Below are 27177 nucleotides of genomic sequence, written 5' to 3'. Positions count from 1 at the left end.
TTAGCCATTCGGCTTCTTCCCCAGCTTTGTCTAATGCTATGAACTTGGATTCCATAGTGGATCGAGCTATACATGTTTGCTTAGACGATTTCCATGACACCGCTCCTCCACCTATTGTGAATACATATCCACTAGTGGACTTGGAGTCTTTTGTGTCAGATATCCAATTAGCATCACAGTATCCTTCTAAAACTGCAGGATATTTTGAATATATCAAACCATAGTTCCATGTATATTTCAAATATCCAAGCACTCTTGTTAAAGCTTTCCAATGATCCTTACTAGGATTACTTGTGAACCTACTTAACTTATTAACTGAATATGCAAGATCTGGACGAGTACAGTTAGTCAAGAACATTAGACTACCAATTATCCTTGCATATTCAATTTGTGAGATTGGATCTCCACGATTCTTTGCTAGATGAACGCCAAGGTCTATAGGTGTTCTAGCAGGACGACTATTTAAGGCACTGAATTTTTCAAGCACCTTTTCAACATAGTGAGTTTGTGATAAAACAATTCCATCAGGTATTCTAGAGATTTTAATCCCTAATATAATATCACATAACCCCAAGTCTTTCATTTCAAAATGTTTTTTCAACATTTTCTTATTATTTATAATCAACTCATGATTACTTCCCATAATCAACATGTCGTCTACATAAAGGCATACAGTAACATAAGCATTTGCATCACCTTTAATATAAACGCATTTATCACATTCGTTGATTTTGAAACCATTTGACCTCATTGTATTGTCAAATTTTTCATGTCATTGCTTAGGTGCTTGTTTGAGTCCGTATAGTGACTTGACAAGTTTACACACCTTCTTTTCTTGTCCGGGAACGACAAACCCCTCGGGTTGTTCCATGTATATTTCCTCTTCCAGTTCTCCATTCAAGAAAACTGTCTTTACATCCATTTGGTGAATCTCTAGGTCATGCAATGCAGCAATAGCTATGAGAACACGAAGGGATGTAATCTTATTGACTGGAGAGTATGTGTCAAAGAAGTCATATCCTTCTTTTTGTTTGAACCCTTTAGCCACCAAACAGGCTTTATATTTGTCTATAGATCCATCTTCTTTGTATTTCCTTTTAAGGATCCACTTGCATCCTAAAGGCTTACAACCCGGAGAGAGATCAGTCAACTCCCATGTATGATTATGCATGATGGATTCTATTTCATCATTTATAGCTTCTTTCCAAAAAAGAGCTTCGGGATTGGATAGAGCTTCTTGAATAGTCCTTGGTTCATCATCTAACATGTAAGTCATAAAGTCAGGACCAAAGGACTTTTCAACTCTTGCTCTTTTTCCACGTCTTGGTTCTTCATTTATTTCTTTAGAATCAATAGTAGATTCATAAGATCGTTTAATAGAACCTTCTTTTCTTTCCTTACAAGAAAAGTTGGATTCAAAGAATATTGCATTCCTTGATTCCATAATTGTTCCTTCACTTATATCAGGAATTGTTGACTTATGCACCAAGAACCTATATGCACTACTATTATAGGCATATCCAATAAAAATGCAGTCAATAGTTTTGGGTCCAATTCTAACTTGTTTTGGCTTTGGTATCTCTACTTTAGCCAAACACCCCCACACTTTTAGGTATTTGTAAGATGGTTTGCGACCTTCCATAATTCATATGGAGTTTCATTTTTCCCTTTGTGTGGTATTTTATTAAGAATGTGGTTTGCAGATAATATTGCTTCCCCCCACAGGTTTTGAGGTAAGCCAGAATTTATCAACAACGCGTTCATCATCTCCTTGAGAGTACGATTTTTACGTTTTGCAACTCCATCGGATTGAGGTGAGTATGGTGCTGTAGTTTGATGAATTATGCCTGAGTTAGTGCAAAATTCTTCAAATGGAGCGACATACTCTCCACCTCTATCACTTCGAATCATTTTGATTTTTGTACTCAATTGATTCTCAACCTCATTCTTATAATTTTTGAAAGCTTTTATAGCTTCATCTTTACTTTTCAGTAGATAGACGTAACAGAATCTTGTGCAATCATCAATGAATGTTATGAAATACTTTTTCCCACCTCGAGTTTGCACAAATTTTAAGTCACATTTGTCGGTGTGAATTAATTCAAGTGGATTAGTACTTCTTGTCACAGAATGGAATGGAGCTTTGGCCATCTTTGCTTCAACACAAATCTCACATTTGTCTTGTGGATTTCTTTCAAATGCAGGTATTACATTTAAATTTGCAAGTCTTTGTAAAGTGTTGAAGTTAACATGTCCTAATTTTTCATGCCATAAATTAGAACTTTCAAACAAGTAAACAGAATCATTGACTTTATTCCTCGCCTCATGGCGGTAAACATTCATTACATTCATCTTAAAGAGTCCATTATCTTGGTACCCTTTGCCTACAAACACACCATTTTTGGTTAAAACAAACTTGTCTGATTCAAATACAAGCTTAAAACCCGCCTTACTCAACAAGGATCCCGAAACTAAATTCTTTCGAATGTCTGGCACATGCAGTACATTCAACAATGTTATCTCTTTCCCGGAGGTCATCTTCAATACCACTTTGCCAATTCCTACGACCTTAGACATCGTAGAGTTTCCCATAAACAATTTCCTATCACTTACAGTAGTGTAGGATGAGAACATACTCTTTTCAGCACAAATGTGGCTAGTGGACCCGGTATCTACCCACCATTCCCTTGGATTATCCACCAAGTTGCTTTCAAACACAACTGCGGATAAATCAAGTTCTGATAGGTCTATCGGTACATTCATTTCCTCGATGACATTGGCTTGTTTTAGTTTCTGATTTCTGTTGTCTTTCTTTGGAAGACGACAGTCTTTGGCCATATGATTCGGTTTGCCACAATTGTAGCAAGTTCATTTGAACTTTTTGGCATGCCCTTGTTTCTTCTCATTTTGAGGGCGCTTTCTCTTGTGTGTATTGCTAGATTCTGTCAGATTTGCTTTGGCCTCAGTTTCCATTGTTCTTTTGTATGATTTGGCTTCAGAAGTCCGACTGTCTTCCTCAATTCGAAGCCTCACAATCAGATCTTCAAGTTTCAACTCATTGCGCTTGTGCTTAAGGTAGTTCTTGAAGTCTTTCCACATTGGTGGCAATTTCTCTATGACGGCCGCCACTTGAAATGGTTCATTGATTTCCATTCCTTCTGCCAACAAATCATGAATTATAATTTGAATTTGTTGTACCTGGCTTATTACGGATTTGGCGTCCACCATTTTGAAGTCCAGGAATTTGCCAACTACGAACTTCTTGACTCCTGCATCTTCTGTCTTGTACTTTTTCTCCAATGAATCCCACAGTTCTTTGGATGTCTTGACAGAGCAGTAGACACTGTAAAGCATGTCGTCAAGCCTGTTTAGGATATAGTTGGGCAAAGAAAGTCACTGTGGTTCCATGCATCAACAGCATTCCTTTGTTGCGAATCGGTATCACTTTCAGATATGACAGGAGGGAACTCTGTTAGGAATCGAGACAGGCTCAATGTGGTCAGATAGAATAGCATCTTCTGTTGCCAACGTTTGAAGTCGGCACCAGAAAACTTTGCAGGCTTTTCGCCATGAGCAGAAGCAGTAGGGACGGTAGGCATTGGCGCAGGAACAGTAGGAGGAGTTGACATTCTTCAGAAACGAGAAGAGAATAAACACAATTTCGTCTTGCGAGTGTTGGTGCCTCTTCTCTTCAGTTCTGAAAATCTGGTCTTGAATCACGAACAAAATTGCAGCAAAAAGATCAAGTCGAGGCAAGGATTCTCCTTTGTCCGCAAGACGAAATTGCCCGTATCAAAGTGCCATACGTTTCAGGAAATCGTCCCCAAGATACAACGACTTTAAGTCAAAACTTTGCAGCACCACAAAGCCTTGATATCGGCGAACAAAGATATGCAATTTCTTTCAAGTAGATGAAACGAAAATGTGCAGCAAAATGTCAAGAAAGTATGCAGCAAAACAAAATGATCCAGCAGCCTTGGACAATGGTTGGAGGGATTATTTATAGATGATCACCGGTTGCTTTGAAGAGACATGTTTCTTCAGACCGGATGCAAAGAAGAGACAAACTTCTAGGCAAGGGATACACTGGTTGGGCCAAAAGCAGCCAAGAGGAGACACTTTTAATTCCAATGGACGCGCACTTTTCCAGAAACAATGCTGCGCACGCAGCCGCGCGACAACACGCGCGGCCGCGCGCAGCTTTTTGTCCATACAGCTGCGCGCGCGCGCCTGCGCGAGAAGCTGCGCGGCTGCGGGCCCTGTTCTGCTCAATGGCTCCGAAAAATCATTATCAGGCGCGCATCCGCGCGGGATGTGGCGCACCCGCGCGCCTCGCTCTGTCCATGTGCTTCATAGTGCGGCTCTTGTGACTGATAAAATTTATTTTCCAAATAAATTTGGTCCAAAAAGATTAATACTAGTCAAAGACCGCACCGCACCGCACCGAGACGAGCAAGCGCGCGCGCATGTGTTTCACCGAGACGCAGCTTATTAGTGTCTTCCCCCTTCTAAAAATTTCTGGTACCCCTTGAGGCCCAAACCCCTATTCAAACTTGGAGTTTATAAGGAAGACATCATTTGTCTATTTTCTCCATGTGGGACAACTCCCACTCCCTTTTCTATTCAACAACTCTTCATTATTCATTTATCATTTATCCAACAATATTTTGATCTTCATTTAAATATAAATTAAATGAATTATAAAAAAATATATACAAGCACGTAACGCGAGCGTCAGTGCACTAGTTTAAATAAAATATGCCTCTCTTATTCAATATTTTTTCCCTCTCCTGCAAATTTGAAAATGGCCTTTGTATTTTCATAATTTTCCTCGTAAATAAAATTTTAAACTCCTTCCATGTTGGGATATCTTGCTCCGGAAACCATGTCGAAACCATCGTACCTGAAAAATCATGGTTAAAACGCAAATATGTAGATCAAGTTGAAAAAATGTTATATTATTTTATTTAAGTCCATAAAATAGTTTAATTATTGACAACATATTTTATTAAGATGAACATGAGAGATGTCTCATATTTAAAAATATATAAATCAAAAATATTATCTGGATTTTCTAACACATCTCGCGCATTCATATTTTTAATTCAACATGATCATCTTGTAAAAAATATACCTAAAATAATACTTTCAATGTATGACCGAACGAGCCATGACAGGGTTCTACTTCCATCGCTTTTAAACGTCATCCAGCATTCAGAGAATTAAAGCAGCCGGGCCTCGAGTGGTTCGGTTTGATTTGGACTAGTCGATTGTGGATATCTACAAATTCTTTTCAATATCAATCAAAAAATATAAATAAATGTTAAATAAAATTGCCTACCTACTAAATAATAAATATATTATTACATTCAAAAAATAATTTATAATATACTTGATTTTTTGATAATTTACAATTTGATAGTTTCATGTAACAAAATTTATAATATCGTTCTTGATTTTTAATTGCATATTATAATTTTGTAGACATAATCAATTTGATCTTCTTCTTTTTTTGTGAAATTGAACAACTGGGTTAATTTATATTATATAATGATATTTTTTTTAAAAAAAATAATCAAAACACAAGACATTTAATTTAAATCAAGAACATTAATTAATTAATTACTCTAAAAATGCAAACATAAAAACATCAATTTGTGTATGTACATTAATTTATAATTTATCAAAACGCAAGAGAAAAATTACATGCATGCATTTACTTCTCGCCTTTCATCCGTCTTCTGCTGCCACCTCCGCCGCTCAAAGGCAGGCGGCTCGCCGGAATCCTCCCGGAATCACCACGCAAGACTACGACCAAGTCGACGAATGCGTGCAGAATGAACTTGTACGAGCTCTTGTGATTCAAATCCAAATAGCAAAACAACAGCTCCTCCATGAATCCCCAGTCCACTTTCCCTTCTTGCTCTAGACGCGCCTCCACCATCTCCTGCATCGAACTGCGGAAGTCCTCGTACGGACTCGGAGAACACGTCAGGATGGCGATGAAATCCCCATGCGCCGCTTCCAGTTCCTCCTCGGCAACATTCCGCTCCGCTCTCTCCGGCGCGGAGGAGTCCGTCGTAAAGGCGGAGGTTGACGAAGAAAACGCTTCATCCGTGATCAGCGAGCTGGACGAGCCGGCAGCCACAAAGAACCTAGCCGAGCCGCATAGATTTTCCGGCGGCGGCGTTCCGATTAGCTTCGGGGAATCGAAGGCAAACGACTCCATTTCACCCTTCAAGGCATCTTCTTCTTCTTGATCATGCTCCTCCAGCTGGTACAGCGAGCTGAAATTCTCGAACAAGAACTGATCGACCCCGGAGAACTTAGCGGCGTCGTTTCGTCCCCCTTCCCCGTCGGATCCAAACGACAACGTCTTGGTATGTCTACTGCTCTTCAGCCGCAATTGGATTTGTTTGTTGGAGATTTTGATTTTTGAGAGGTATTCTTGAAATGATTTTTGGATTTGCGTAGGCATAATTTTCTTTTCTCTTTTTTTTTTGTAAGAGATCAAGGGGAGTAGTATTTATTTATGGTCGAAAATTAAGAATTAAAAAAATTTAAATTATGAATTTAATGATGTCCCTTTTTCACTCGGATGCGAATCGTGTAATAATAATATAAAATATAACTCGATAATTATACCAATTATGCTAATACAATAAATTTTTAAAAAATATTTATAGCATATCTTTTATAAAATAAATTTTTTTAACCTATATATCATTTACATTTGATGACTATTTAATGATATTTATTAATTTTAAATGAAAAATAATTGTGTGGCTATTTAATGGAAATAAAAATACCCTTTAATGTGGTTGGTGTCATTTAGGTGTACAAAGAGTTTTTGGACAATTATTATATTTTTAAATATTTTCTTTAATTTTCATGCTTTTATTGAAGAAGACATATGAGTGATGACAACTAATAAGTATTAAATTTTCTCTCTTTCCTTATTATAAAATAAATTATTTTTTCTAATATTAAATATTAATTATAGTTATATTATCGAAGATATTTTTTTGACCAATTGTGCAAAAATATCCTCAAATTTTTTTAAAAAAACTTTAATGGAGATTTTCCGATTTAATGGTCTTAAATACAGAACAAATAACACATTATTCATATGATAATTGCATTTTAATCACATGTTTATTCAAATGTATATATTCAAATGAATTTAATTTCTTCAAAAAAGTAGTATTCTTAATTGGGTTGATTAACAATACAATTATTTGGGCTTATATAGAGTAATTATGGATAAATAATAACATGTTTTTAGTTTAATTGATTAAAAGTGTGATTAAATCTAAATTCACAATTTTGTCGTTTTAACTATGATAAAAGGAAGGGAAACAAGGATATAAATTATTTATCCTTACTAAAACTAAAAAATAAATATCTTGAGAGACGGTCTCACGAATTTTTATCTGTGAGACGGGTCAATCCTACCGATATTCACAATAAAAAGTAATACTCTTAGCATAAAAAATAATACTTTTTCATGAATGACCCAATTAAGAGATCCGTCTCACAAAATACGACCCGTGAGACCGTCTCACACAAGTTTTTGTCAAAATTAATTACTAAAAATCATGATCAAACCCAATTATTAACGGATTTTAGTTTGAGATTTTTTTTATGATAAACATTGATTTCCGAACCAGTCCGATCCATTTATGTTACAAGTGTTATTTTTTACTGTAATTATAGATCAGATCGACTCATTCAACATATATAGTTCTGCGATACAATCTCCCAAAGACGGATTAATAGTAAATCGTCCCAAATAAACGCATGTCATGCATGGGCCGTTAAATAGTATTAATTGGGCCTTTTATTTGGGTTACGGTTGAATTAGGTTACTGACTTGTCAACAGGTTGGGTACAGAGATCAGAATAAGCCCAATATAACCAATTAAGTCCCGTAAATATATTTGAATTGAGCCTAATTAATAATTGCATTATTTTCTCCATATTATTCAGTCTTCTAAAACAAAAAATAAAAAAATTAATAACATAATATTTTTTCAGAAAGTTCTTTTTCAACTCTATATGATCACATTCATATTTCTTGAAATAGAAATTATTTACATGTTTTTCCTTAAATTTTAAATCTAATGGAATGTCATCTCTAATATTTTCATTATATCCAAAACTTACAAGAGGAATAATATTTTTTATCACATTAACTTACATATTTTCTATTTTTGATCATTTTATCAGTCAAATCACGAATTCAGTCTATTAATTTGAATCATTTTTTTTTAAATTTTAGTCATTTTCCATCATATTTCTGACATGACATCGAATATGTAACTAACATCCATCGCCTGGTCCTAGCTATATATGGTGTCTTTCACACGATGTGGTAAGGAAAATATCCATATAGTTGGTTTCTAAATATTGACAAAAATTTGTGTGAGACGATCTCACAAGTCGTATTTTGTGATATATATCTTTTATTTGGGTCATCCATAAAAAAAGTATTACTTTTTATACTAATAGTATCATTTTTTATTGTGAATATCGATAGGATTGACCAGTCTCACATATAAAGATTCGTGAGACCGTCTCACAAAAGACTTACTCCCAAATATCTAAAGCCCACACGCAAGAGACAGCTATATATACGATCAAATTTCATGCCACTTGCTTCGATCAAATTTCATGCCACTTGCTTCTTCTTTTTGACTTTGCAAAACCCTAAAGATTGAGGCATTAATTAGGCTAGTTTGATGGTAGGGAAGCCCGTAGATTAGAATGGAATGGTATGGAAAGCTTGAGTGTGTATCAAATGGGGACCAATATAGGGAGTTTGAACGAAAATTATGTAAATGCTAAAAGTGACGGATTTCAATGGTCCATGTATAAAAATAAAGGAAAAAATATTTTTTGATCTGACATGTTTTTCATTTTTCTTTCTCGTGTTATCGTCGATTCACGGTCTTAATTGTATTAATTTATATTTTTTTCAATTTAAATTTTTTTCATTGGAATACTGACATAACATCGAAAAATCATGATTTATCATCTAAACTGCTGAATTGACGACACATTAGCATTCCGATAAGAAAAATCAAGATTGAAAAAAAGTGCACATTAATAGACTAAGATTGTAAATTAACATGAATATGATAATTTCATTATTTCACATGCTTAAATTCAATTATGGCAGCATGATTTATCACCTCCATTAAATTATAAACAATTTAACATAAAAGAGGTTTGGTTAACATTAATAATTATATTCAATGTTTGACCAATTAGAAAATTCTTGTAATCTTGTGGTTCTTGTCATTGTAGAAATCATACATATTACAGAAGTTAGTATACTTTATAAAGTTAATTTTTTTAAAAAAAATCAAAATAAGCACACCATATCTAAATATATTTTATATAGAAAAAAGACAAAAAAAAAAGTATTAATCTATGTAAATCTTACTTAATTATTTGATATGACTATTATTTTGGATTTTTTTCTACACCTGTAATGTTTCTTTAATTTCCCTATAACATGATGAAATTTTAGCCTAAGAATATGAATTCATGATGTGAGCTTCTATTAAAACAAAAGACATACATGATCTAATGATTTTGAGATATAAATAATTATTTCAGTCGATGATAAGCTAACTCTATTATTTTTTAAACATCCTAAAATTTTTCTTAAAATTACGGGGAATTTTTTTTTATAAACATAGTGGCCCAAAACTTACAATCTTTATACATTAAGAATTTTGCATAAAATATCAAAAACTTGCCATCCAAACTCATAAAAAATTCAGCAACATATTTGACGAAAAATAGTATGCACTATGACTAAAATAACATATCATCAGTAGTCAAAAATAAATAATACTCATCAACATATCCTCTCAGTCTGACCAACAAAATAATTGAAACTTTAGCATAAATTTTTTTCATGACTGATCAAACAATTAAAAAAGATCAGTTTTTTTTTTCCGGAAAATAGAATGGTTCGGATAGTGTGCTCTATCACAAACTGCTCATCCTTGCCAACTAGCACAACGTTAGTATTGCTCACCTGTATCGATGAAGACTAGTGAACTTAAAGGCTCGACAAGTTCTTCCGTAAATAACAAGTATCATATAATAAAATCAAGACATCCATTAAATATTTTTTCTCAAAACTTCAACATATTAAAATGCATTTTTCCTCAAATTTTAACATATAAAAATACATTTTCTTCCCTTCTCTCTTTAAAAAAAATATAGACTCAACTCTTTTTTGAAAATATATAACAATCAAATACTCAACTTTTTCCATCAAATCTTTCTCTACCTCAAATGCTCAAATAAAAATACTCAAAATAACTTTCATGAAATGTGGCTCGGAAACGTCTACAGTCATAGTCTCTTGATAAAGCATACGAGAATCCAAGTTTGACATAACAGCACCGACCCGAAGGCCAATGCCCAGAGCCTGTAATGGTGGCAAAGCAGCACCGACCCGAAAGATGACGTCTAGAGCTCGTAATCAGTCAAGTTGGCAGAGCAGCACCGATCCGAAGGCCGACTACTAAAGCCCATATTATCAATCATAACTTCATCACAAATCATTAAAAATCTTAAAAAACATATCCTCAATTATTTCACGTACAGTCTGCCAAAAATTAACATTTTCGCATGCTATCCAAAACTTTAAAATTTACACATGATACTCAAATATTAAAAATTTAGAATTAAATTTATTTCCAGTGTTCAACACTGAATTACTCGCAAATCTACTCAATTTTATTACTGTATAGGCTATGTCTGGTCTTATACAACTCATTAAATACATCATACTTCCAATGACTCGAGAGTATTCTAATTAAATAGATACTCTCACCTCGATTTTTTGACAGATGTTGACTTGTATCTATCGGGGTTCTAGCCAATACTTCAGAGTCATCCTTATTGAATTTCTCAAGTATTTTGTCCACATAATGTGACTGACTTAGAACTAGCCTTTCTGATGTTCTATGAATTTTAATTCTAAAGATCACATCGGCTAAGCCCAATTTTTCATGTCGAATCTTCAGTTTAACAATTTCTTGGTGGATTTAAATATTTTATCATTGCTACCAATGATAAATATGTCATCTATGTAAAGACATAAAATGACATAACCATTTTTAGTGTTCTTTACGTATACACAATTGTCGCATTCATTGAATTTAAATCCACTTTGCATCATGGCTTTATCAAAATTTTCATGACATTGCTTTGGCGCTTGTTTTAAGTCATAGAGAGACTTCACAAGTTTACAGACCTTATTTTCTTGCTCAGTCGCAGAAAATCCATCAGGCTGTTCCATGTAAATTTTCTCTTCCAAATCTCTATTTAGAAAAGGTGTCTTTATATCAATTTAGTGTATTTCAATATTCCGCAAGGAGGCAATTGCAAGTATCACACGAATAGATGTTATTCTCATTACAAGAGAATAATTATCAAATTAATCAAGCTCTTCAAATTGATTGTAACCCTTGATTACCAATTATGGCTTAATAGTTTCATTTTCCGTTTGAAAACCATTTACAGCCTAGTGGTTTGCTTCCTGGTGGAAGATCCACTAATTCTCATGTATGGTTTTGTGAAATGGATTCTATTTCGAAATTGATAGCATCTGTCCATTGAGTCCCCTCAGATGAATTTGTTGCTTCATTGAAGTTTTGAGGTTCACTCTCCATCATGAACGTGATGAAAGCCAGATCAAAAGATTTCTCTGTTCTAGCTCTCTTACTCCATCTAGATTCAACCTGATGGTTAACATCTTGTTTTTTTTTTCAATTGTCTCATATAATCTCTTGGAAGAACTTGGTTCTTCATTAGATTTGCATGAAAGTGTATGTTCAAAGAATTAAGCATTTCTAGATTCCGTTATCGTATTCTTGTGAATACCGGGTATTTAATATTCATGTATAAGAAAACGATAAGCGCTACTGTTTTGAGCATATCCAATGAAAATTCAATCAAAAGTTTTTGGTCATATCTTTACTTTCTTCAGAGTAGGTATTGCAACCTTAGCACGTGTTTACACACATTTTAAATCACATATATCATTGTAAATTAGATGAAGTGGTTCACTATTTCGTTTTGTTTGAAGGAGAAAAGTTTATCCTTTTCGAGCTTTGGTCATGCTCGACAACATTTGTCTTAGCAGCAACTGGAGAAAACAATCGTCTTTCAGAACACTTTTTGTCTTCCTCGATGCGAAGTCGAACAATGAGCTGTTCAACATTCATCTCTTTTTGCTTGTGTTTCAAATAGTTTTTAAAATCCTTTCAAACTGGTGGTAGCTTCTCAACAATAGCATCCACTTGAAAAGTTTCGCTCAAAGTCATCCCCTCAGCTTGAATCTCGTGAAGAATCATTTGGATTTCTTGAACTTTACTGATAACCGGCGTAGAATCCACTATTTTAAAATCCTGAGAGCGGCCTACAAGAAACTTCTTGGCCCCAACATCCTTGGTTTTGTACTTTCTGTCAAGGGATTCCCATAGCTCTTTAGCTATTTTATTTTCGCAAAATATTCTAGAGCGAATCGGCCAATCCATTCAGTATATAATTTTGGCATTTGAAATCAGAATGATTCCATTCCTCCAGAACACTGACGAATTCAATATCTCCTTCACCATTTTTGAGTTTAGGAGCATCCTCAGGTAGAAATCTGGGCAGGTTGTGCGTCGTCAAGTAAGATAGCATTTTCTGCTGCCAAAATTTGAAGTTCACTCCAATGAACTTATTTGGTTTTTCGCCGTGGCTAGTAGACACATCAATTGCAGCAGTACGTGGGGCAAAAGAAATGACTTGAGGCATCACATGAGCAGTGACATGAGGGACAATTTCCCTTTGCACGTTCATTTAAGAAGCCATATCTTCAAGAAACTATGTAATGAGTATAACAAAATATGTTTTAATTTTGTTGGCCTAATTGCTAATAACAAAATTTAGAAGCAGTGAACAAAATCAATCTTGTAAAGATACAGATAAAGCACTAATAAAAAAATGAACATACTATTGAAAGTATGAATATCGTATATAAATGAACAACAAGAAAATAATAAATCAAACCGAGACCTGTATGAAGTACAGTTTCCTAAAAGAGATTTGTCATTTTCGACGGTGCTTCGAGGATCTCGACGGACAACTATTTCCCAGAACACACAACAGCGAAACCTTGCAACAACTTAGCACGAAGTAACTACACCGGCAAATCGAAAACATATTTTCAATTTATCATCAAAATTTAACGGAAGCAAAATAAAAGGCTAACAATATGAAATACAAGAGAATGTTTGAAAGAGATCTTGAGTGTTTGTAAAATTCAATTTTATGTATGTATATATGGAATGAGGAAATGAATACACTATTTATAAGCTTCAAAATACACACAAAAAATCATGCAAAATTAATCAACTCAATTAATCTTCCAATTAATTCAAGAATATGAAGAGCCAAAAGTTTTCAATTAACTCAAGAATATGAAAAATCAAAACACATTTTTACAATCATGTTCACAACTAACTCAAGAATATGAAGAGAGCCAAAAAACACTCTCACGTTCATGAGACATAATTATTATTCAAACTTTAAATTTACTTGAAATTTCAAACATGAAATCACTCAATGATGACTCCGATGGTTAAATGGTGTCCGAGCACGATCAAAATCAACGGAAGGATGAAAATTTCGAGCCTCTTGGAATCCCTAACCATAGCCCTACTTTTTTTTTCTGCTGCTTTACATTTCACGTGAGTTTGGAGGAAGAATTGAGGGTTTTCTCGATACTCCATCGCATTTAAAACATCAAAATCTTTAATTTAAAATTTATTCACAAATAAATTATTTCAAATAATAAAATAAATATCATGCAGTGTAGATTGATATTTAAATTTTTCGGGACATTATAATTTTATCATAAAACCATGTATGTATCTTTAATTATGAAAACATTGACGGAAGATCTGATTGTTGAGAAAAATATATCGATAATTATAGCATAAATGTGTATACCTACCGGCGGTTTACTCGACCCTACCCCTGCTGGCAGTGCCCGCAAGGGTCGATCTAACGGCTCGGATTTTTCCAAGTCAAATTTTTTTTACATGGAGGTGGGCCCGGATCACTCATGTGGAATGATCCGGGTCGTTCATTGCCTGTGCAGGCACTGCCTGCATGGACAATGTGAAACAATCCCCTACCGGCTGTCCTAAACGTAGCCTAGGTTTAAATAACCAACCATAACTTTAATTAAATTTTTAACTAGCTAGCCGAAATATGGACCTAAGAAAATAAAACAAATAATATAATTTTTTTGACCGTTACGTAGGCTATTAACTAAATTAATTCAGCTAAACTAGTTAGTCAAATTAATATTAATGCCGCAGAATTTATTCACTTGTAAGAATAAATTATAAATTAAATAATAGATCATGGTCCTTAAAAGTTAATATTTGCCTGCTGTTGAACTCTATTAGTTATTTAATATATACATTCACATAATAAATGTATAACTAGTGTGAGGAAATAAAATGGTTGTGGTTTCTCATTTTAAAAAGATAAAATTAATACTCATGATAAAATGCACTGAATTAACTTGAATTTTTTAAAACTGTATTTTTATTCTTATACATTTATCTATTTGCGATTTTGTTCATATATATTATCAAATTTCAATCTTAGTCTCGTATCTTTCATTTTCTAATAATTTTAATTTTTTTTGTCGGGAGTGGTGATGTGAGTTCAACGTGATGTTGACACCACATCAGTGCCACATCACTACCACATCTAAAAAAATGACTAGAATTACCAAAAAATATTTGATAATACAGAAGACCAAAAAATATAATTTTCTCTTCACCAAACTCGAATTTTAAATGAACTAAACTCAACAATTTAAACTTTATTTTATAGTATTATATATATTATAAAATGAGAACTGAAAAGATAATGTGTATTCCTTTTGACTATTTTCCACATCAAAAACAGGGAAAAGTTGACATTATGCTGCAAAGAAATCAAGAAAAAGAAATGTCGCAAGCATCTAACTTTACTTGGAAATGAAGACAAAAAAGATCATGTCAATCATAAAGAGAAAATGATGAAAAGAATGCCAAAATATAAATATCAAATCAAAACGTTGAATTATATTGACACCCCTTTCATTTTTTCAACAACCTGACTTGATTTGCTGATGATCTTCAGATTCATGATGTCCCATAAGCCAAAGATCATATTTGATTTATAAATTCTGAACAGTAACTAGAAACTAAAGTCTAAACAAAATACAAGAAAATGATGCTAAAAACATAGTAAAATGAAATAAGATATTAAAATTTTCTCCTCTTTGTATGTATAATCAGACCATCAATCCGTTCTTCTAAAAGATCCTCGATGGAACAGCGAAACGAGCTGAAAATGAACGAGACAGATCATCGGGATCGGCCCAGATCGGACCCTCGTCGAAATTCTGGGAATAAGAGTGAGGATCATACGTGAGTTTCATTGAGTTTGAACATTGGAACATTCTGTTCTTCTCTTTCTTGATCTTCTTCCACAACTGCATCCAAATCGGAGCAGTTTTTGATCTTGTTACCGGCAAATTATACGACACGAACCGGTCATACTTCCGAATGGAGCGGCTTCTTGGCCAGCATATATGTTCGCCATTGGTGGCGAAGAAATCCCATGTTTCTTGATCCATTGAAGAGAAACACTGTGTTTGTGTGTTTTTAGGTAGAGACTGGAGATAAAACTTGGATCCGCCTATTTATAATTGGATCATGATAGGGTTTTTCTCTTCCATATTGATATTTTGATTAGTCATATTTCTTGGTTTATGTGCACAACATGGTCCACGTACAAATGAATCGAACCCAAAATTTTAATTGTATCTAATTAATTTTGTAATATTTAGATGGGATAATAACATATTTTTGTCTAGTAAATTACACATTTTTCATTTTTGATCACGTTATCAATCAATGTATGATTTCTTATTACACTAACTTGAATTTTATATCAATTTTAGTTATTTTTCACCTGAATTCTGACATGATGTCTGCTAATGCTGACATGACACTAGAAAAAAATGATGGCGTCAGATACTACTGAGGTATCCAATGTCACGTCAGCATTACGATGAAAATGATTTAAATTGAAAGCGATGTAAGTCAGTGGACTAAAATATTAATTTAACTGATAACTTGGCAAAAATTTAAAAAAATATGTAATTTAAGAACCAAAATTGTCGGTCACCCTATTTAATTTATATAAAAGGGTGAATTACATAGTTTTAAACATATTAATATTGAATATAAAATAAAGGCTACTCTCATATATTCCTTGCATTGAATTTTATATCGATGGAATTAATGAATGGCATGTAAAATTTTGGTTTGGAAAATTTCGTCATGTGCGTTTAGTCAAATTTTGTTTCAAAAAGTATAAAGTAGCCTGTGGATTATCAAATCTTGCTATGTGAAATATTCTTTTGGCTAAAAAGGACACTAGTGTTGCATGGGAATGGCAAGTTTTCAATGTGACAATACAAGTTCAAATTTTGGGAAAATATAATGTATAGTTTTTAAAGATTTTGATTTATTAAGCAACATGAACAGTTTATAATAACTCCTTTTGTATTAAAGTACTATTTGAATTAACTAAATATATTTTATTTTATTTAATTATACATTCAATTCACTGATCTGAATCTTGTACAAGTTTAAATGATCACATCACTTTTATACAAAAATTATTATAAAACACCATGAATTTTTATAAGTGACCAAAAGAATCTATATATATATATATATATATTTATATGATCTCTAATTTTTTGTACTCTATATATCGGATTCCAAGAGCGACTGGTAGAAGAAATATAATTCTTCTAATTATACTATGTTAGATTAGCTTCGAAGATCCCTAAAAATGTCAAAAAATGACAAGATCCGAAAGAAAATGGTGCACTTTCACTTACTTTTATGAGTAAATTATATAGTTTTTGGTTAAAGAGTCAAACAGGCACATCCGATAAGTAAACTACAAAAATGTACCCAAAACATTTTTTTTCCCTGCGTTGGATTTGGTGGCTGATGTGATCCGGGCGAAATGGATGAGCCGGGTCGGATGCCCCACCAGATCTGCTATCAAGATGTTAGGAGAAATAAGAGCTAGACGTCTGGATCAAAAGCTTACTTCCTGGGATAGATGAGAGAATCTGCAACCAAGAGAGTAACCACGTGAATGGGCGCCGGAAGGGTATCCGGCGTGACCACTCCGACGCTTAAGTCAGTAAAAAACTCGAGCAAAAAACCAATGTAACCAAATGATGGTTGTGAGATTGGTGTGGAAGGTGAGTAGTAAATGCACAATAAATGAGTATACTTAATATCTAAATAGAGAGTAAATGCAAATAGTGAACCTGATATTTATAGTAAGAGATGTAATGATGACCTTGTTCTTTGTGTTGAACATTAATTATAGTAAGGCAGCTAATTATACCCTATTTAATCTGACATGTCAAATCTCATACTAGTCACATCCAGCCTACCTGATTTTGTCAACCACTTGCATTGGTGTCAGAGATAGGTCGGCCGTACACACCCTACTTTGTTGGCGTTATTAAATGTGGCACGTTTATCGAAGTGTCCTGGGTAGAATTCCTCTCGGGAATTCACATGAGAGCCAGGGCATCCAATAGCCCGGGTCGGTTAAGTTCCGGGTGTTCAACGGCCCGGCCTTTCGACTGGCCTCTCTACTAATTCTGCATGTCAAGTCATACTCCCAACGTCCCGGGCAATTGGAGATCCAAATTTCTACTCAGATTATCATCTTATTGACCCGGGAATAATCCATCCTCATGACCGGGACACCACCAATGGCCCGGCTTTCAAGGCCCGGGACATCCCGGGCATTATCCCTGACCCGGTACATCCCGGGGTATCAGTGGCCATCCCACAATTCTTCTGATCCATCTTTACCCAATTCCGTTGCAAAAACTAGAGAAGGAAAAAAGAAAAAGACATTAAATCTCTTACCCATTAAGTGTTTTTCTAGGAAAGGCACATAACATCAACTTGGCAGAAAGTGTGGTTTTACAACAAAATTGATTCTCAATGCAATCGCATCGATGAAATCTAAATCCTTTGGTGTTCTTGAATAGCTTGACGTGAACAATGTCGAACAAGTGCACACTTGCCTTGTGAACATGCACTAATTTCCTCCACCAAATGAGCTCCCAAACTGAAAGGGATGGTATTCTGTTCAATGACTCTTACTACGTTTGTCACATCTGTCTCCGGTCAAGGCCGAGTCCTATATATTCTTTTTTATAATTCTTGGGTCCCTTGATAAATTTATTATTTCTAAGTCGTTTGACAATTTTTTTCTCAATAGAAATATATTTTTCCCGAGTCCTATATAAACAACAACAACAAAAAAAATACATTCGATCTATCAAAATACAATCTCTAGTTTTAGTTGCAAGTTGTGCAGAATTTTAAATTATTGAAGTCATCCATTGATCCCCCTGTATTTTTTTGGAGTCACCTCCTATTTCTTGTCGGTAGACTAGGTGGAGTTCTTGATTTATTTTGTTTTGGATATGACACGTCTACTTTGTGTACGACCATTTGGGCTCGTAGGCCCACAATATTCGATCCATATGCTTAACTGGCCCACAACATCAATCTCTGCTGCTCAACTTAAAGCTCCTTGGAAAAAAAAAATTTATTGTGCATCTTAGAATTTTTGAACAAATTCAATTAATATTTAATTACACTAATAAAATAAAATTACAATATATAAAAGCGATATGATCGAAAATTAAGACGACGTAATCCAACTGCATGTAAATATTAGGAAAACGAATAAATAGCAAATTAAATTGTTTTAATTGCCTAAATTTATTATGTTTATATGATTTTACAGTAGTTTACTTAAATGCATTAAAATGCATTTTTAAGGATTATTCGAATTGCGATCGAGGAACGGAGACCAGGACTGAAAAATAGAAAATGTTTTTAGTAAATAATTGTATTTAATTATTTAAAATAAGGTTGATGTTTTTTATTATTTTTGAAAATCAAAAGAAATAGTTTAAAACACACACATATATATATATTTATATTACAATTTTTTTCTTTTTATGTGAAGGGAAAATTCGTGCAGACTTTTAATGAAAATCCCAACTATTGAATCACACTCGTACTTTTTCTTCTCCTCCCACCTTCTATTGCTTTACGTCCTTCCTACACAACCCCAATAATCTCCCTTTTCTTATTGGGACAAGAAAATTTTTGTACCACAAAAAGATGTGTTACACAAGTGCATATTTGTCGGGTGCTTAATTACCACAAGACTAGTCCCAACCAGCTATCGATAACTCCATTGGCATCGCCTCCGAGGGTTGATAGAGGTGTCCAATTGGCCGAGAGAGCCAGCAGAGACTGAGAGAAAATAATCACATGCCTGTGTTCGCTGACGAGCCATCCAGGATCATTCCGGTGCAGGCTGCATCATGGAGAGTATCAGTGGGTCAGGAGGCAGAGACGCTAGCGTTCTTGATATTGACAAGAGAAAACTGAAGTTCCTTGATTTTATTTGCTATGATGCAGTCGTACAAATCTAACAAATATGATCAATAAAGTGCTCGTTTCCAACTTCCAAGTATGATATAAATAGTTTGAACTTTACAGCGTCTGTTTGTTACATTGAGGTAAATATTTTCCCTGAAATTTTGGTGGGAGGTCGTGGAAACACACCTGAAACCTGTCAAAAACATTTACGCCAACGCCATACTACCCCTGGTCTCGGTAGCACGATCTCCCGTGCACTAAGGCTGTCAAGGAATGGAGATTACTCAAAAAAACAAACACGAGGCAAAGAATGATTCGACATAATGGTGTAAGAAATAAATCTGTTGACACAACAAAGGTCGCTCATAGGAATCGTGAGCCGGTTACCACATCAGTCGTATTGCGAAGTTTGGTGCATGATAGATTTGAAATTTAACAGTAAATATCAAGAATTACATGCCCTATATCCTACATTTGCCCCAACAATAGGATGATCAATGGGAACATTATGAAACCAGTAAAGAGCTGAAGTCGATCTACCTCAGGATAGCAATTCTGCGAATTAATTGTTTGGTTGCTCGTATTTGCAACGACTTCGCACGATATTGTCGCCTGTAAACAATAAACTGTGAAGTGAATCTCTTGACAGATAATCTCGGAATTGATTCTCCGAATGGGATAGTGATAACAAGACCATGTCGTCGACTAGGTTATTGTCCATTAATGGTAGCATTGAATAATAACATATTATACCTTAACCTTAACGATACTAATGAAAAATGTAAACTTTCCAAGAAATACAAAATTATACCTTGAGAGGCAAGTCAAGGAAGGAAAGTCTGAGCTTTCCGCCAATCTTCGATTCTGTGTCGAAAGTGATCTCACCTTCCGCCACATCCTCCACCAACAGAACCACATTGCTCAAAATCTTCACCGCGTCCAGATCGAGCGTGGCGTTCACGTACGAAGAGCTACGTGCCTCTACTCGTCCGCCCTCCGAAGTCGCATTCCCCAGGTTCTGTCCCCGGTACCCGATGGTGACATTCACCCAATCGTAGTCGATGGAGTAGAAATCCCGGTTCCTGACTCGAACGGTGAGGTTCAGCTTCACGTCGAGTGAGATTTCGGGGACCGCATGGAAGCTGAGGCCATTGAGGCTAAGGTGGACAATGGAGAGCTTGGGTTTGGACGGCCACAGGAGGACCAAGGCAGCGACGAGGAAGATGAATACGACGGAGCAGGAGATTATACCGAAGCGGCATGATTTACGGAGGAGACCTCGGTGGTATGCCGGAGGGCATGGAGGCAGTACTTCGACGTATTGGGATGATTGGGGATGGCTCTCGGAGAGGAGAGGCTGGTGGAACAACGACATATCGTCGTGTTTCGATTCCGCCATTCAGGTTTGCCGGAATGAACGTTCTCTACAGTTCGCGTTTCTGCAATTTCCCCCGATTGAACTAAACTCGTGTTGTTTAAGGTGCTACTTACGCTTAAGAATTCGGAACAAGCAGAGATGGAAAAATTATAACTGGGAGAATTCCGAATTTGTACAATGTCGAGCCTTAGATAAATAAATGACATGATATTCAAGGGGAAAAAAAAGCCACGTGATCGTGTTATGTCGTGACAAGTTTCCTATATTTTATTTGCTAAAACGCGTTTTGTCGTGACACGTTTACATACACATGTATAATTTGCATTATATTTTTTAAGCTTACCATTTTTTTTGTCATACATATCAAGTCTTCAAAGGCCTTGCTGGATTCTTGAAGCTCAACAAATTCAATTGCGGACAATTTAATGTGAATGGACTTGATTTCGGTTAAGTTATCATGAGGTATACGCCTTCTCCTTGTGCTAGATATTGTAAAAGATCAAGTCTTTATATAGCGAAGTGAGAATTCGAGCTCGAATTTAATACGAAAAACGAATGGTATTCAGTTCAATGTTGATTCCTGTTTGTAGTCCTCAATGAAGTATAGTTAAAATTAAGTCCATCATGAAGTGATTTGAGAGAGAGTTGAGATTAGATTAGAGATTCATGTGAGCTTGATTAGAGATTCATGCAGTGATGAGATTCAAAACATGTGATTAGCATTGGCTGAGCATTTTGTTTATTTCTTTCTAATTTATCCTTCTACATCTTTGGTAAAACAAGTACTAAAAAGAAAAATTAAATACGAACTCAACAAAAGTAAAATGTATATGGTTGCCACCTTTTATTTCCATACATATCTTAACTACTTACATGCATGAACAAGAGAACAATGTACTTTCGCTAGTCCTACCTCTACTTCACAGCAAAATGATACATATAAAATACACAGAAGAATTTAAACAAATAATACAAGTGGAAAAAGTCTTGCATTCCATCACGCCTCGTTCCTGTTCTGCCGCTGCGCGATGGACCTCAAGTTATCGTACATATCCGAGCAAGCGAGAGAAAAATCGGACAGTGCCTGAAAAAGTGCAGGCAGTTGGCTTTTCAGACTATTCAGAGATTTCTGTCTAACTTGAACACAATGCTTCAAGTAAGCTTCCTCTTCGTTTTCTAATTTATGTTCCGCCGATTCCACAATTAATTTACGTTCAGCATAGAGATCTTTGTCCTGCGTCCTGTCCGGATCCATTTCATCCGGGGGTGTTCTCTTCTGCATATACTTGTTATACCAATTCTCAAAATCCTGCTTCTTTCTTACAAGGTCTTTCCTAGAATCTGCACATCTTTTCCGAAAATCCATCTCATCTTTTTGGTATAGCCATATGGTTTCCATCGTGGCAGCAAAATTCATAATGGCGGCTTTTGCTGCTTGGTCATGAGATTTATCGAGATAACCGTTCCACGTTTGGACAAGCTTCAGAATCGGTGGATTTTGATATCGACCAGGAGATGAGACTTTCTCATTCAAGTTTGTGTCGATGGGGATAAGGTTTAGATTCAACCAACTGTTGATAGCTTTAATGTATTCTCTTTGTTGGGTCATCAATTCGTCGATATTTGAATGCCACTCTCGAATAACACCTACTAACTCGTGTGTCCGCTCAAAGTGGTGGTCACTAGTTTCTTTAGGAGATTGTGAGTCACCAAGCAATCTTAAAGCTTGTACAATCTCGGATTTCCTTTCATGCTGTGATCTCATCGTCTCCCACATTGCTGCCATCCTGGTAATTCACTCAAAATGAAAAGAAATATACGATTCAAAACAAGTAAATGGAGAAATTTAATTTTGTGATAGTAGTGCGTTAGCAACTCACCCATCAACAAGGGCGACGAGTTTGGGATAGAGCTGTTCATCACGTAAGCGATTAATTTCGGAGACAGTGGAGTCCATGGATTGCATGTCAACAATGTATCTTGTGTGCAGATGGCTGACAGCTGCTTTCATTCTCTCTAATGCTTCCAAGTTCGAACCATGTTGCTTCAGCTTGTTTAGCCGCTTAACCTTTTTCTGATATTCGAGTTTCATCTGCTCACCTGCCTGTTAAGAATACCAGACAATAGAAGTGTTCTCAAACGCAGATGATAATGTGTTGGGAAAGGCCATAGCATGAGGTAAAATCATGTAACAGATGGGACCAAGGTATTAATTATTAGTTCCAATACATATTTCAGCAGTATTATTCTTATAAATTTTGAGGGGTACAAAATATTTGTTTCCGATTTAGGAAAATCATGGAAATGTACAGATATATGACTATAACAAGTCTCTAAAAAATTGATAATATTTGCGATTAGTGATGTATCTTGTAAACATTTTGTAATCATATAAACCACTATCTGTTTTAGTAATAGTGAAACAACGCAAGTTCTTGTCATCTGTTTGTATTCTATGACATGTCAAAGAATATTTTGAAAAAGAGTTTGAAAGTTGAATTTCGTTTCAGTAGGTCAAGAAACACAAAATTAGGAATTTTGAAGAAAATTTAAAACAATGCGCGTGAAGTTTCGGTCGGAATTTTGGAATTTCCAAGAAAATTTAAAATAATGGGCCTGAACTTATAACTAAGTATCTGGGTAGATTAGGAATGATCTTTAAAAGAGGACACAGTTAAACTAGAGATACAACGGACTATACCTTCACTTCATCATAAAGCTTTTTCTCCCATGCCAGCATTTTGTCCAAAACTGTCGCATGTGTTTCTTGCTCTTCTGAGTCAAAATCTTCTGTACCATCATTTTCGTTGGGCAAACCTTTGAATGACCTATTCCATGTGATGACACGCATGACCCTCTCCGAATGATTAATATGACCTGCTACGCAAGGATTTAGAACCCTCGAATAATCCATTGCTAATCCAAACTCAACTAATCAAAGACGTTGTGTTGAGGAATCATCCTCAAAAGAATGTTCTAAATCATAGTAGTTAGAGGTGTGAATCCCATAAATGGGCACGTATGGGTACCGTAGAGCTTAGGAACAAAGTGGGTATTATAACATTAGAATATGTGAATCAAATATTCACATCATATATTTAATGATAATAAAATATCCATTAATCTATCAATCATGCTTAGAGGGTATCTTAACCTTTAAATTTACTAAGCTAAATGCTTCACTATTGAGCTATAAGATTCATTTAAATGCTTGGCGTCAGTTTGCATCTAAGCACAAGGTCCGAGTTTTTATGCCCTGAGCCTAAACACATGCCTTTTGGACTTCTAATAATCATGCACCTTGATTAGGAAACAATAGCAACACTTTAACACACGATTCACAATGAGCGAATAAATCTTCCTCCCCGAACAAGTGAAAAATCAAATTTGAATCTTTGTACTTCTAGATTAATTAAAATATGCTGCAATGATTCCGGACCTCTTTTTCATAAAGATTCATACTCAACCATATCGGAGAAAACTATTTTTACAACAATCGTGAGATCAAAGTAAAATCTTTGCATTTCCAAACCCATTAAACACAAGCTCACATGAATATATATATACCTCTCTTGTCAGCAAAATTTGAATGGTAATGCAAGCGAGTTGCCTCCAGCATTCTAGAAACCTCATGAGCACTCTCTGAAGCCTTGAGGAAACAATCATCCATATCAGCAAATATCTGCACCAGGTTCAAATTACTCCCACCGCTGTTCTTTTTCCCTGGCGGTAGAACAACCACCTGTTTCCCTTTCTTCACAACCTTCGTTGTAGTCAGTGCTTCTTCTGGCGGTGGCAGATGCGGGGGAAACTCACTCACCTTCTCCATCACATCCACCGTCTCCCCTTTCTTTCCCCGATCCATTTCACTTCGTTTAGCGCTCTCGTTGACCATCTTTCGTTCGATCTCTTCCTGCGCTACGTGATTCTCCTCCACCTCTGCTAGTGTGGGACCTGGTACGTGTTCCATTGAGAAGAAGTAATCCCACCGAGACATCCCCTTATTAACTGGAGGAGGAATCGGCTGCTGCTGCTGCTGTTCATGACCTTCATGTTCCAGCGGCTGATGCATAACCTCACCAGCAATAACCTCGGGAGACGAAAGGACTCCTCTTCTCCCACTCTTGCTGCTCCGTTGCCTCAAGCTATGACTGCTTTCACTTTCCTTATCATCCTCTTCATCATTTACTTCCTCGATGATGGGATCGGAATGCTTATTCACCGGCAGGGGAATCGAAAACTCAGGCATGGTACTAGCACGTTGGAGAGGAGCGGCGGTGCTAAATGACGGGGGGAGGGGAGGTGGAGGAACAAGGAAGTTATCGTACGGGATAGGGTGTGGAGTGGCGCTGGCACCACTGGACGATGCTGCCGAAGGGTCAACTGCGGCGGAGGACGGAAAAACAACTTCTCCGTGAGCAAAGTCGCTGAGGGACGCGCCGGAGTTTTTCAACGACATGGCGTGAGCTGAATGCGCAGCGGCGAACTTGTTCCGCGCGATCACCGCCTGCTTCATGAATTGCTTACGATCTCTGCATCGAAGCACAGCTTCCTCGTTCTCGATCTTTGATTCAGCGCAGCCCATTGAAACCCCAAACTCAATCAATCAAATCCACCCAATCAACTCATAATTCAACGAATAAAGATGAGATCTTTTTCCTTTCAAATTCCGGTTTTCGGCTGTATCAAGAAGTATTCATGCTGAAGAAATAAGATTTGTCGACAAGTTTACAAGGATGCGTGAAGAACACGAAGGGGAAAAGGGGGAAGAATGAAGAATTTAGGATTTCCTCTTTTCACCTATATAATATAATATCGGCTGATAAAAATTTGTCGAAGATGGCAAAATAAAAAATATCGAATTCTTCGGCAGTAACTTTTATTTTTACGTTGGGTGCCGCTGTTGTTACCGTCACGGCGGCGCCGCCCTGTGACATCGGCGGGCCCGCCTCGACCAGCTGGGAAGGCATTGCGTGTCAAAAGGTACAAAAACAAGAAAAACATGAATTCGTTGCCACAAACGTCATCCTCAATATGGGATATAACACAGATGGCTCAATTTAGTACAATTGTTTATTTTTTAAAAAATATATTTTTGGAGCTTAATCTATGATGTATTTCACATAATTTGTTTTTCAAAATTAGTTTTGATAAATTACAAAATTAAATATCACTTAAAGACAATTTTTTTATAATTATAAAATATTAAAATTTAAGAATATTTAATAATGTTAATAAAAATATAAATAAATACAATCATTTTTATTTGTTGAAAGAGTTGAATTGAAGAACAAAATCAATATATTTAAAATGTGTGTATTGAATATTTTAATGTTGAATATTTGAATGTTGAAAATAAGAGTTGTAAATATTGAAAATTAGTGTGTAATGATGTAGGTAATGATGTATTTTATTTTTGGATTATTTGTAAAAATTTCCTATAAATAGATCTCTCATTTGTGAAGAAAATTAGAATTGTGTAGAGAGAAAAATATTATAAAGTGTGTAGTTTGGTAATTTTGAGAGTTTGAGATTTTTACTTTTTACCATAAATTTTTACTTTTTCACAACACTTTATCAGCACGAAGCTCTAAAAGTCCTCCATATTTTTCCAAGCTCCAAACAGAAGAAAAAGGTAACAAAAGTAATAATATTTATTTTACTGTTATTTATTTATTGTGTATATATTTAATATATAATATAATGTTATTAGAAATAATAAAAATAAAATTTTCAAAAACTTGTTATAAATCCTGGGAGGATGTTAAGACGACATCCCACACTCCCGGTAAGGGATACGACAAGTATAAAAGCCTATAAGATTTTTAAATAAAATATCTTATGACACATCATTATAATAATATGATATGATATACATAATTATTTAAATATGTCTAATATTATATACACCATATTATTACCATAAAATTATACAAATACATACCTTTATTTTTTTATACACCAACGGTCATAAACGGTAACAAAACGGCTAGTTTTTGCCCTATAAATATGATCTCATAAACACATTCAATCACTCCAACTTTCTCTTCTTCTCTAAAAATTATTCTTCACTAAATTTTCGTAGAAAAAAGAAGATGGCTTTCTCAAGGTTATTTTTAATTATTTTGGTTATCATACTCACGAGTCTTTTATTTATCGGAGAATATCCTCCTCGTGTGTTTTCTTTATTTTTACAAATGCTTGTAC

General features: G+C 35.2%; 3 protein-coding genes across 10 annotated transcripts; all 3 read right to left on the bottom strand.

The window, feature by feature from the left end:
• Positions 1 to 5572: 5572 nt before the first annotated feature.
• On the bottom strand, positions 5573 to 6521 carry LOC142529098 (transcription repressor OFP14-like). Its single transcript, XM_075634491.1, has one exon. It carries the CDS (start codon positions 6476 to 6478, stop codon positions 5717 to 5719), a length of 762 nt encoding a protein of 253 aa, XP_075490606.1. The 5' UTR covers positions 6479 to 6521; the 3' UTR covers positions 5573 to 5716.
• Positions 6522 to 19162: 12641 nt separating this feature from the next.
• Positions 19163 to 21157, bottom strand: LOC142530158 (uncharacterized). Of its 7 annotated transcripts, none has more exons than XR_012816041.1 (4): positions 20404 to 21156; positions 20133 to 20204; positions 19779 to 19875; positions 19163 to 19527 (listed from the first exon to the last, which is right to left on the bottom strand). XR_012816041.1 is itself a non-coding variant. In XM_075635952.1 (3 exons), the coding sequence occupies exons 1-3, from the start codon at positions 20989 to 20991 to the stop codon at positions 19513 to 19515; spliced, it is 675 nt and encodes a 224-aa protein (XP_075492067.1). In that variant the 5' UTR covers positions 20992 to 21156; the 3' UTR covers positions 19163 to 19512. The 7 variants fall into 7 exon arrangements, 4 of the variants coding, with proteins under 4 accessions (XP_075492067.1, XP_075492069.1, XP_075492068.1 ...); XR_012816039.1 differs by having other exon boundaries at positions 19163 to 19620; positions 19779 to 19855; positions 20404 to 21155; XR_012816040.1 differs by having other exon boundaries at positions 19779 to 19855; positions 20404 to 21155.
• Positions 21158 to 21773: 616 nt separating this feature from the next.
• LOC142528609 (protein ROLLING AND ERECT LEAF 2-like) lies at positions 21774 to 25932 on the bottom strand. Of its 2 annotated transcripts, none has more exons than XM_075633672.1 (4): positions 24538 to 25932; positions 23672 to 23850; positions 22851 to 23074; positions 21774 to 22757 (listed from the first exon to the last, which is right to left on the bottom strand). In XM_075633672.1, the coding sequence occupies exons 1-4, from the start codon at positions 25553 to 25555 to the stop codon at positions 21968 to 21970; spliced, it is 2211 nt and encodes a 736-aa protein (XP_075489787.1). In that variant the 5' UTR covers positions 25556 to 25932; the 3' UTR covers positions 21774 to 21967. The 2 variants fall into 2 exon arrangements, with proteins under 2 accessions (XP_075489787.1, XP_075489788.1); XM_075633673.1 differs by having other exon boundaries at positions 23672 to 23847; positions 24538 to 25930.
• Positions 25933 to 27177: the final 1245 nt, after the last annotated feature.

This window comes from Primulina tabacum, chromosome 16 (genome assembly GCF_025594145.1).
Source record: "Primulina tabacum isolate GXHZ01 chromosome 16, ASM2559414v2, whole genome shotgun sequence".
NCBI classification, from domain to species: Eukaryota; Viridiplantae; Streptophyta; class Magnoliopsida; order Lamiales; family Gesneriaceae; genus Primulina; species Primulina tabacum.
This window is presented reverse-complemented; position numbering and strand designations above follow the sequence as displayed.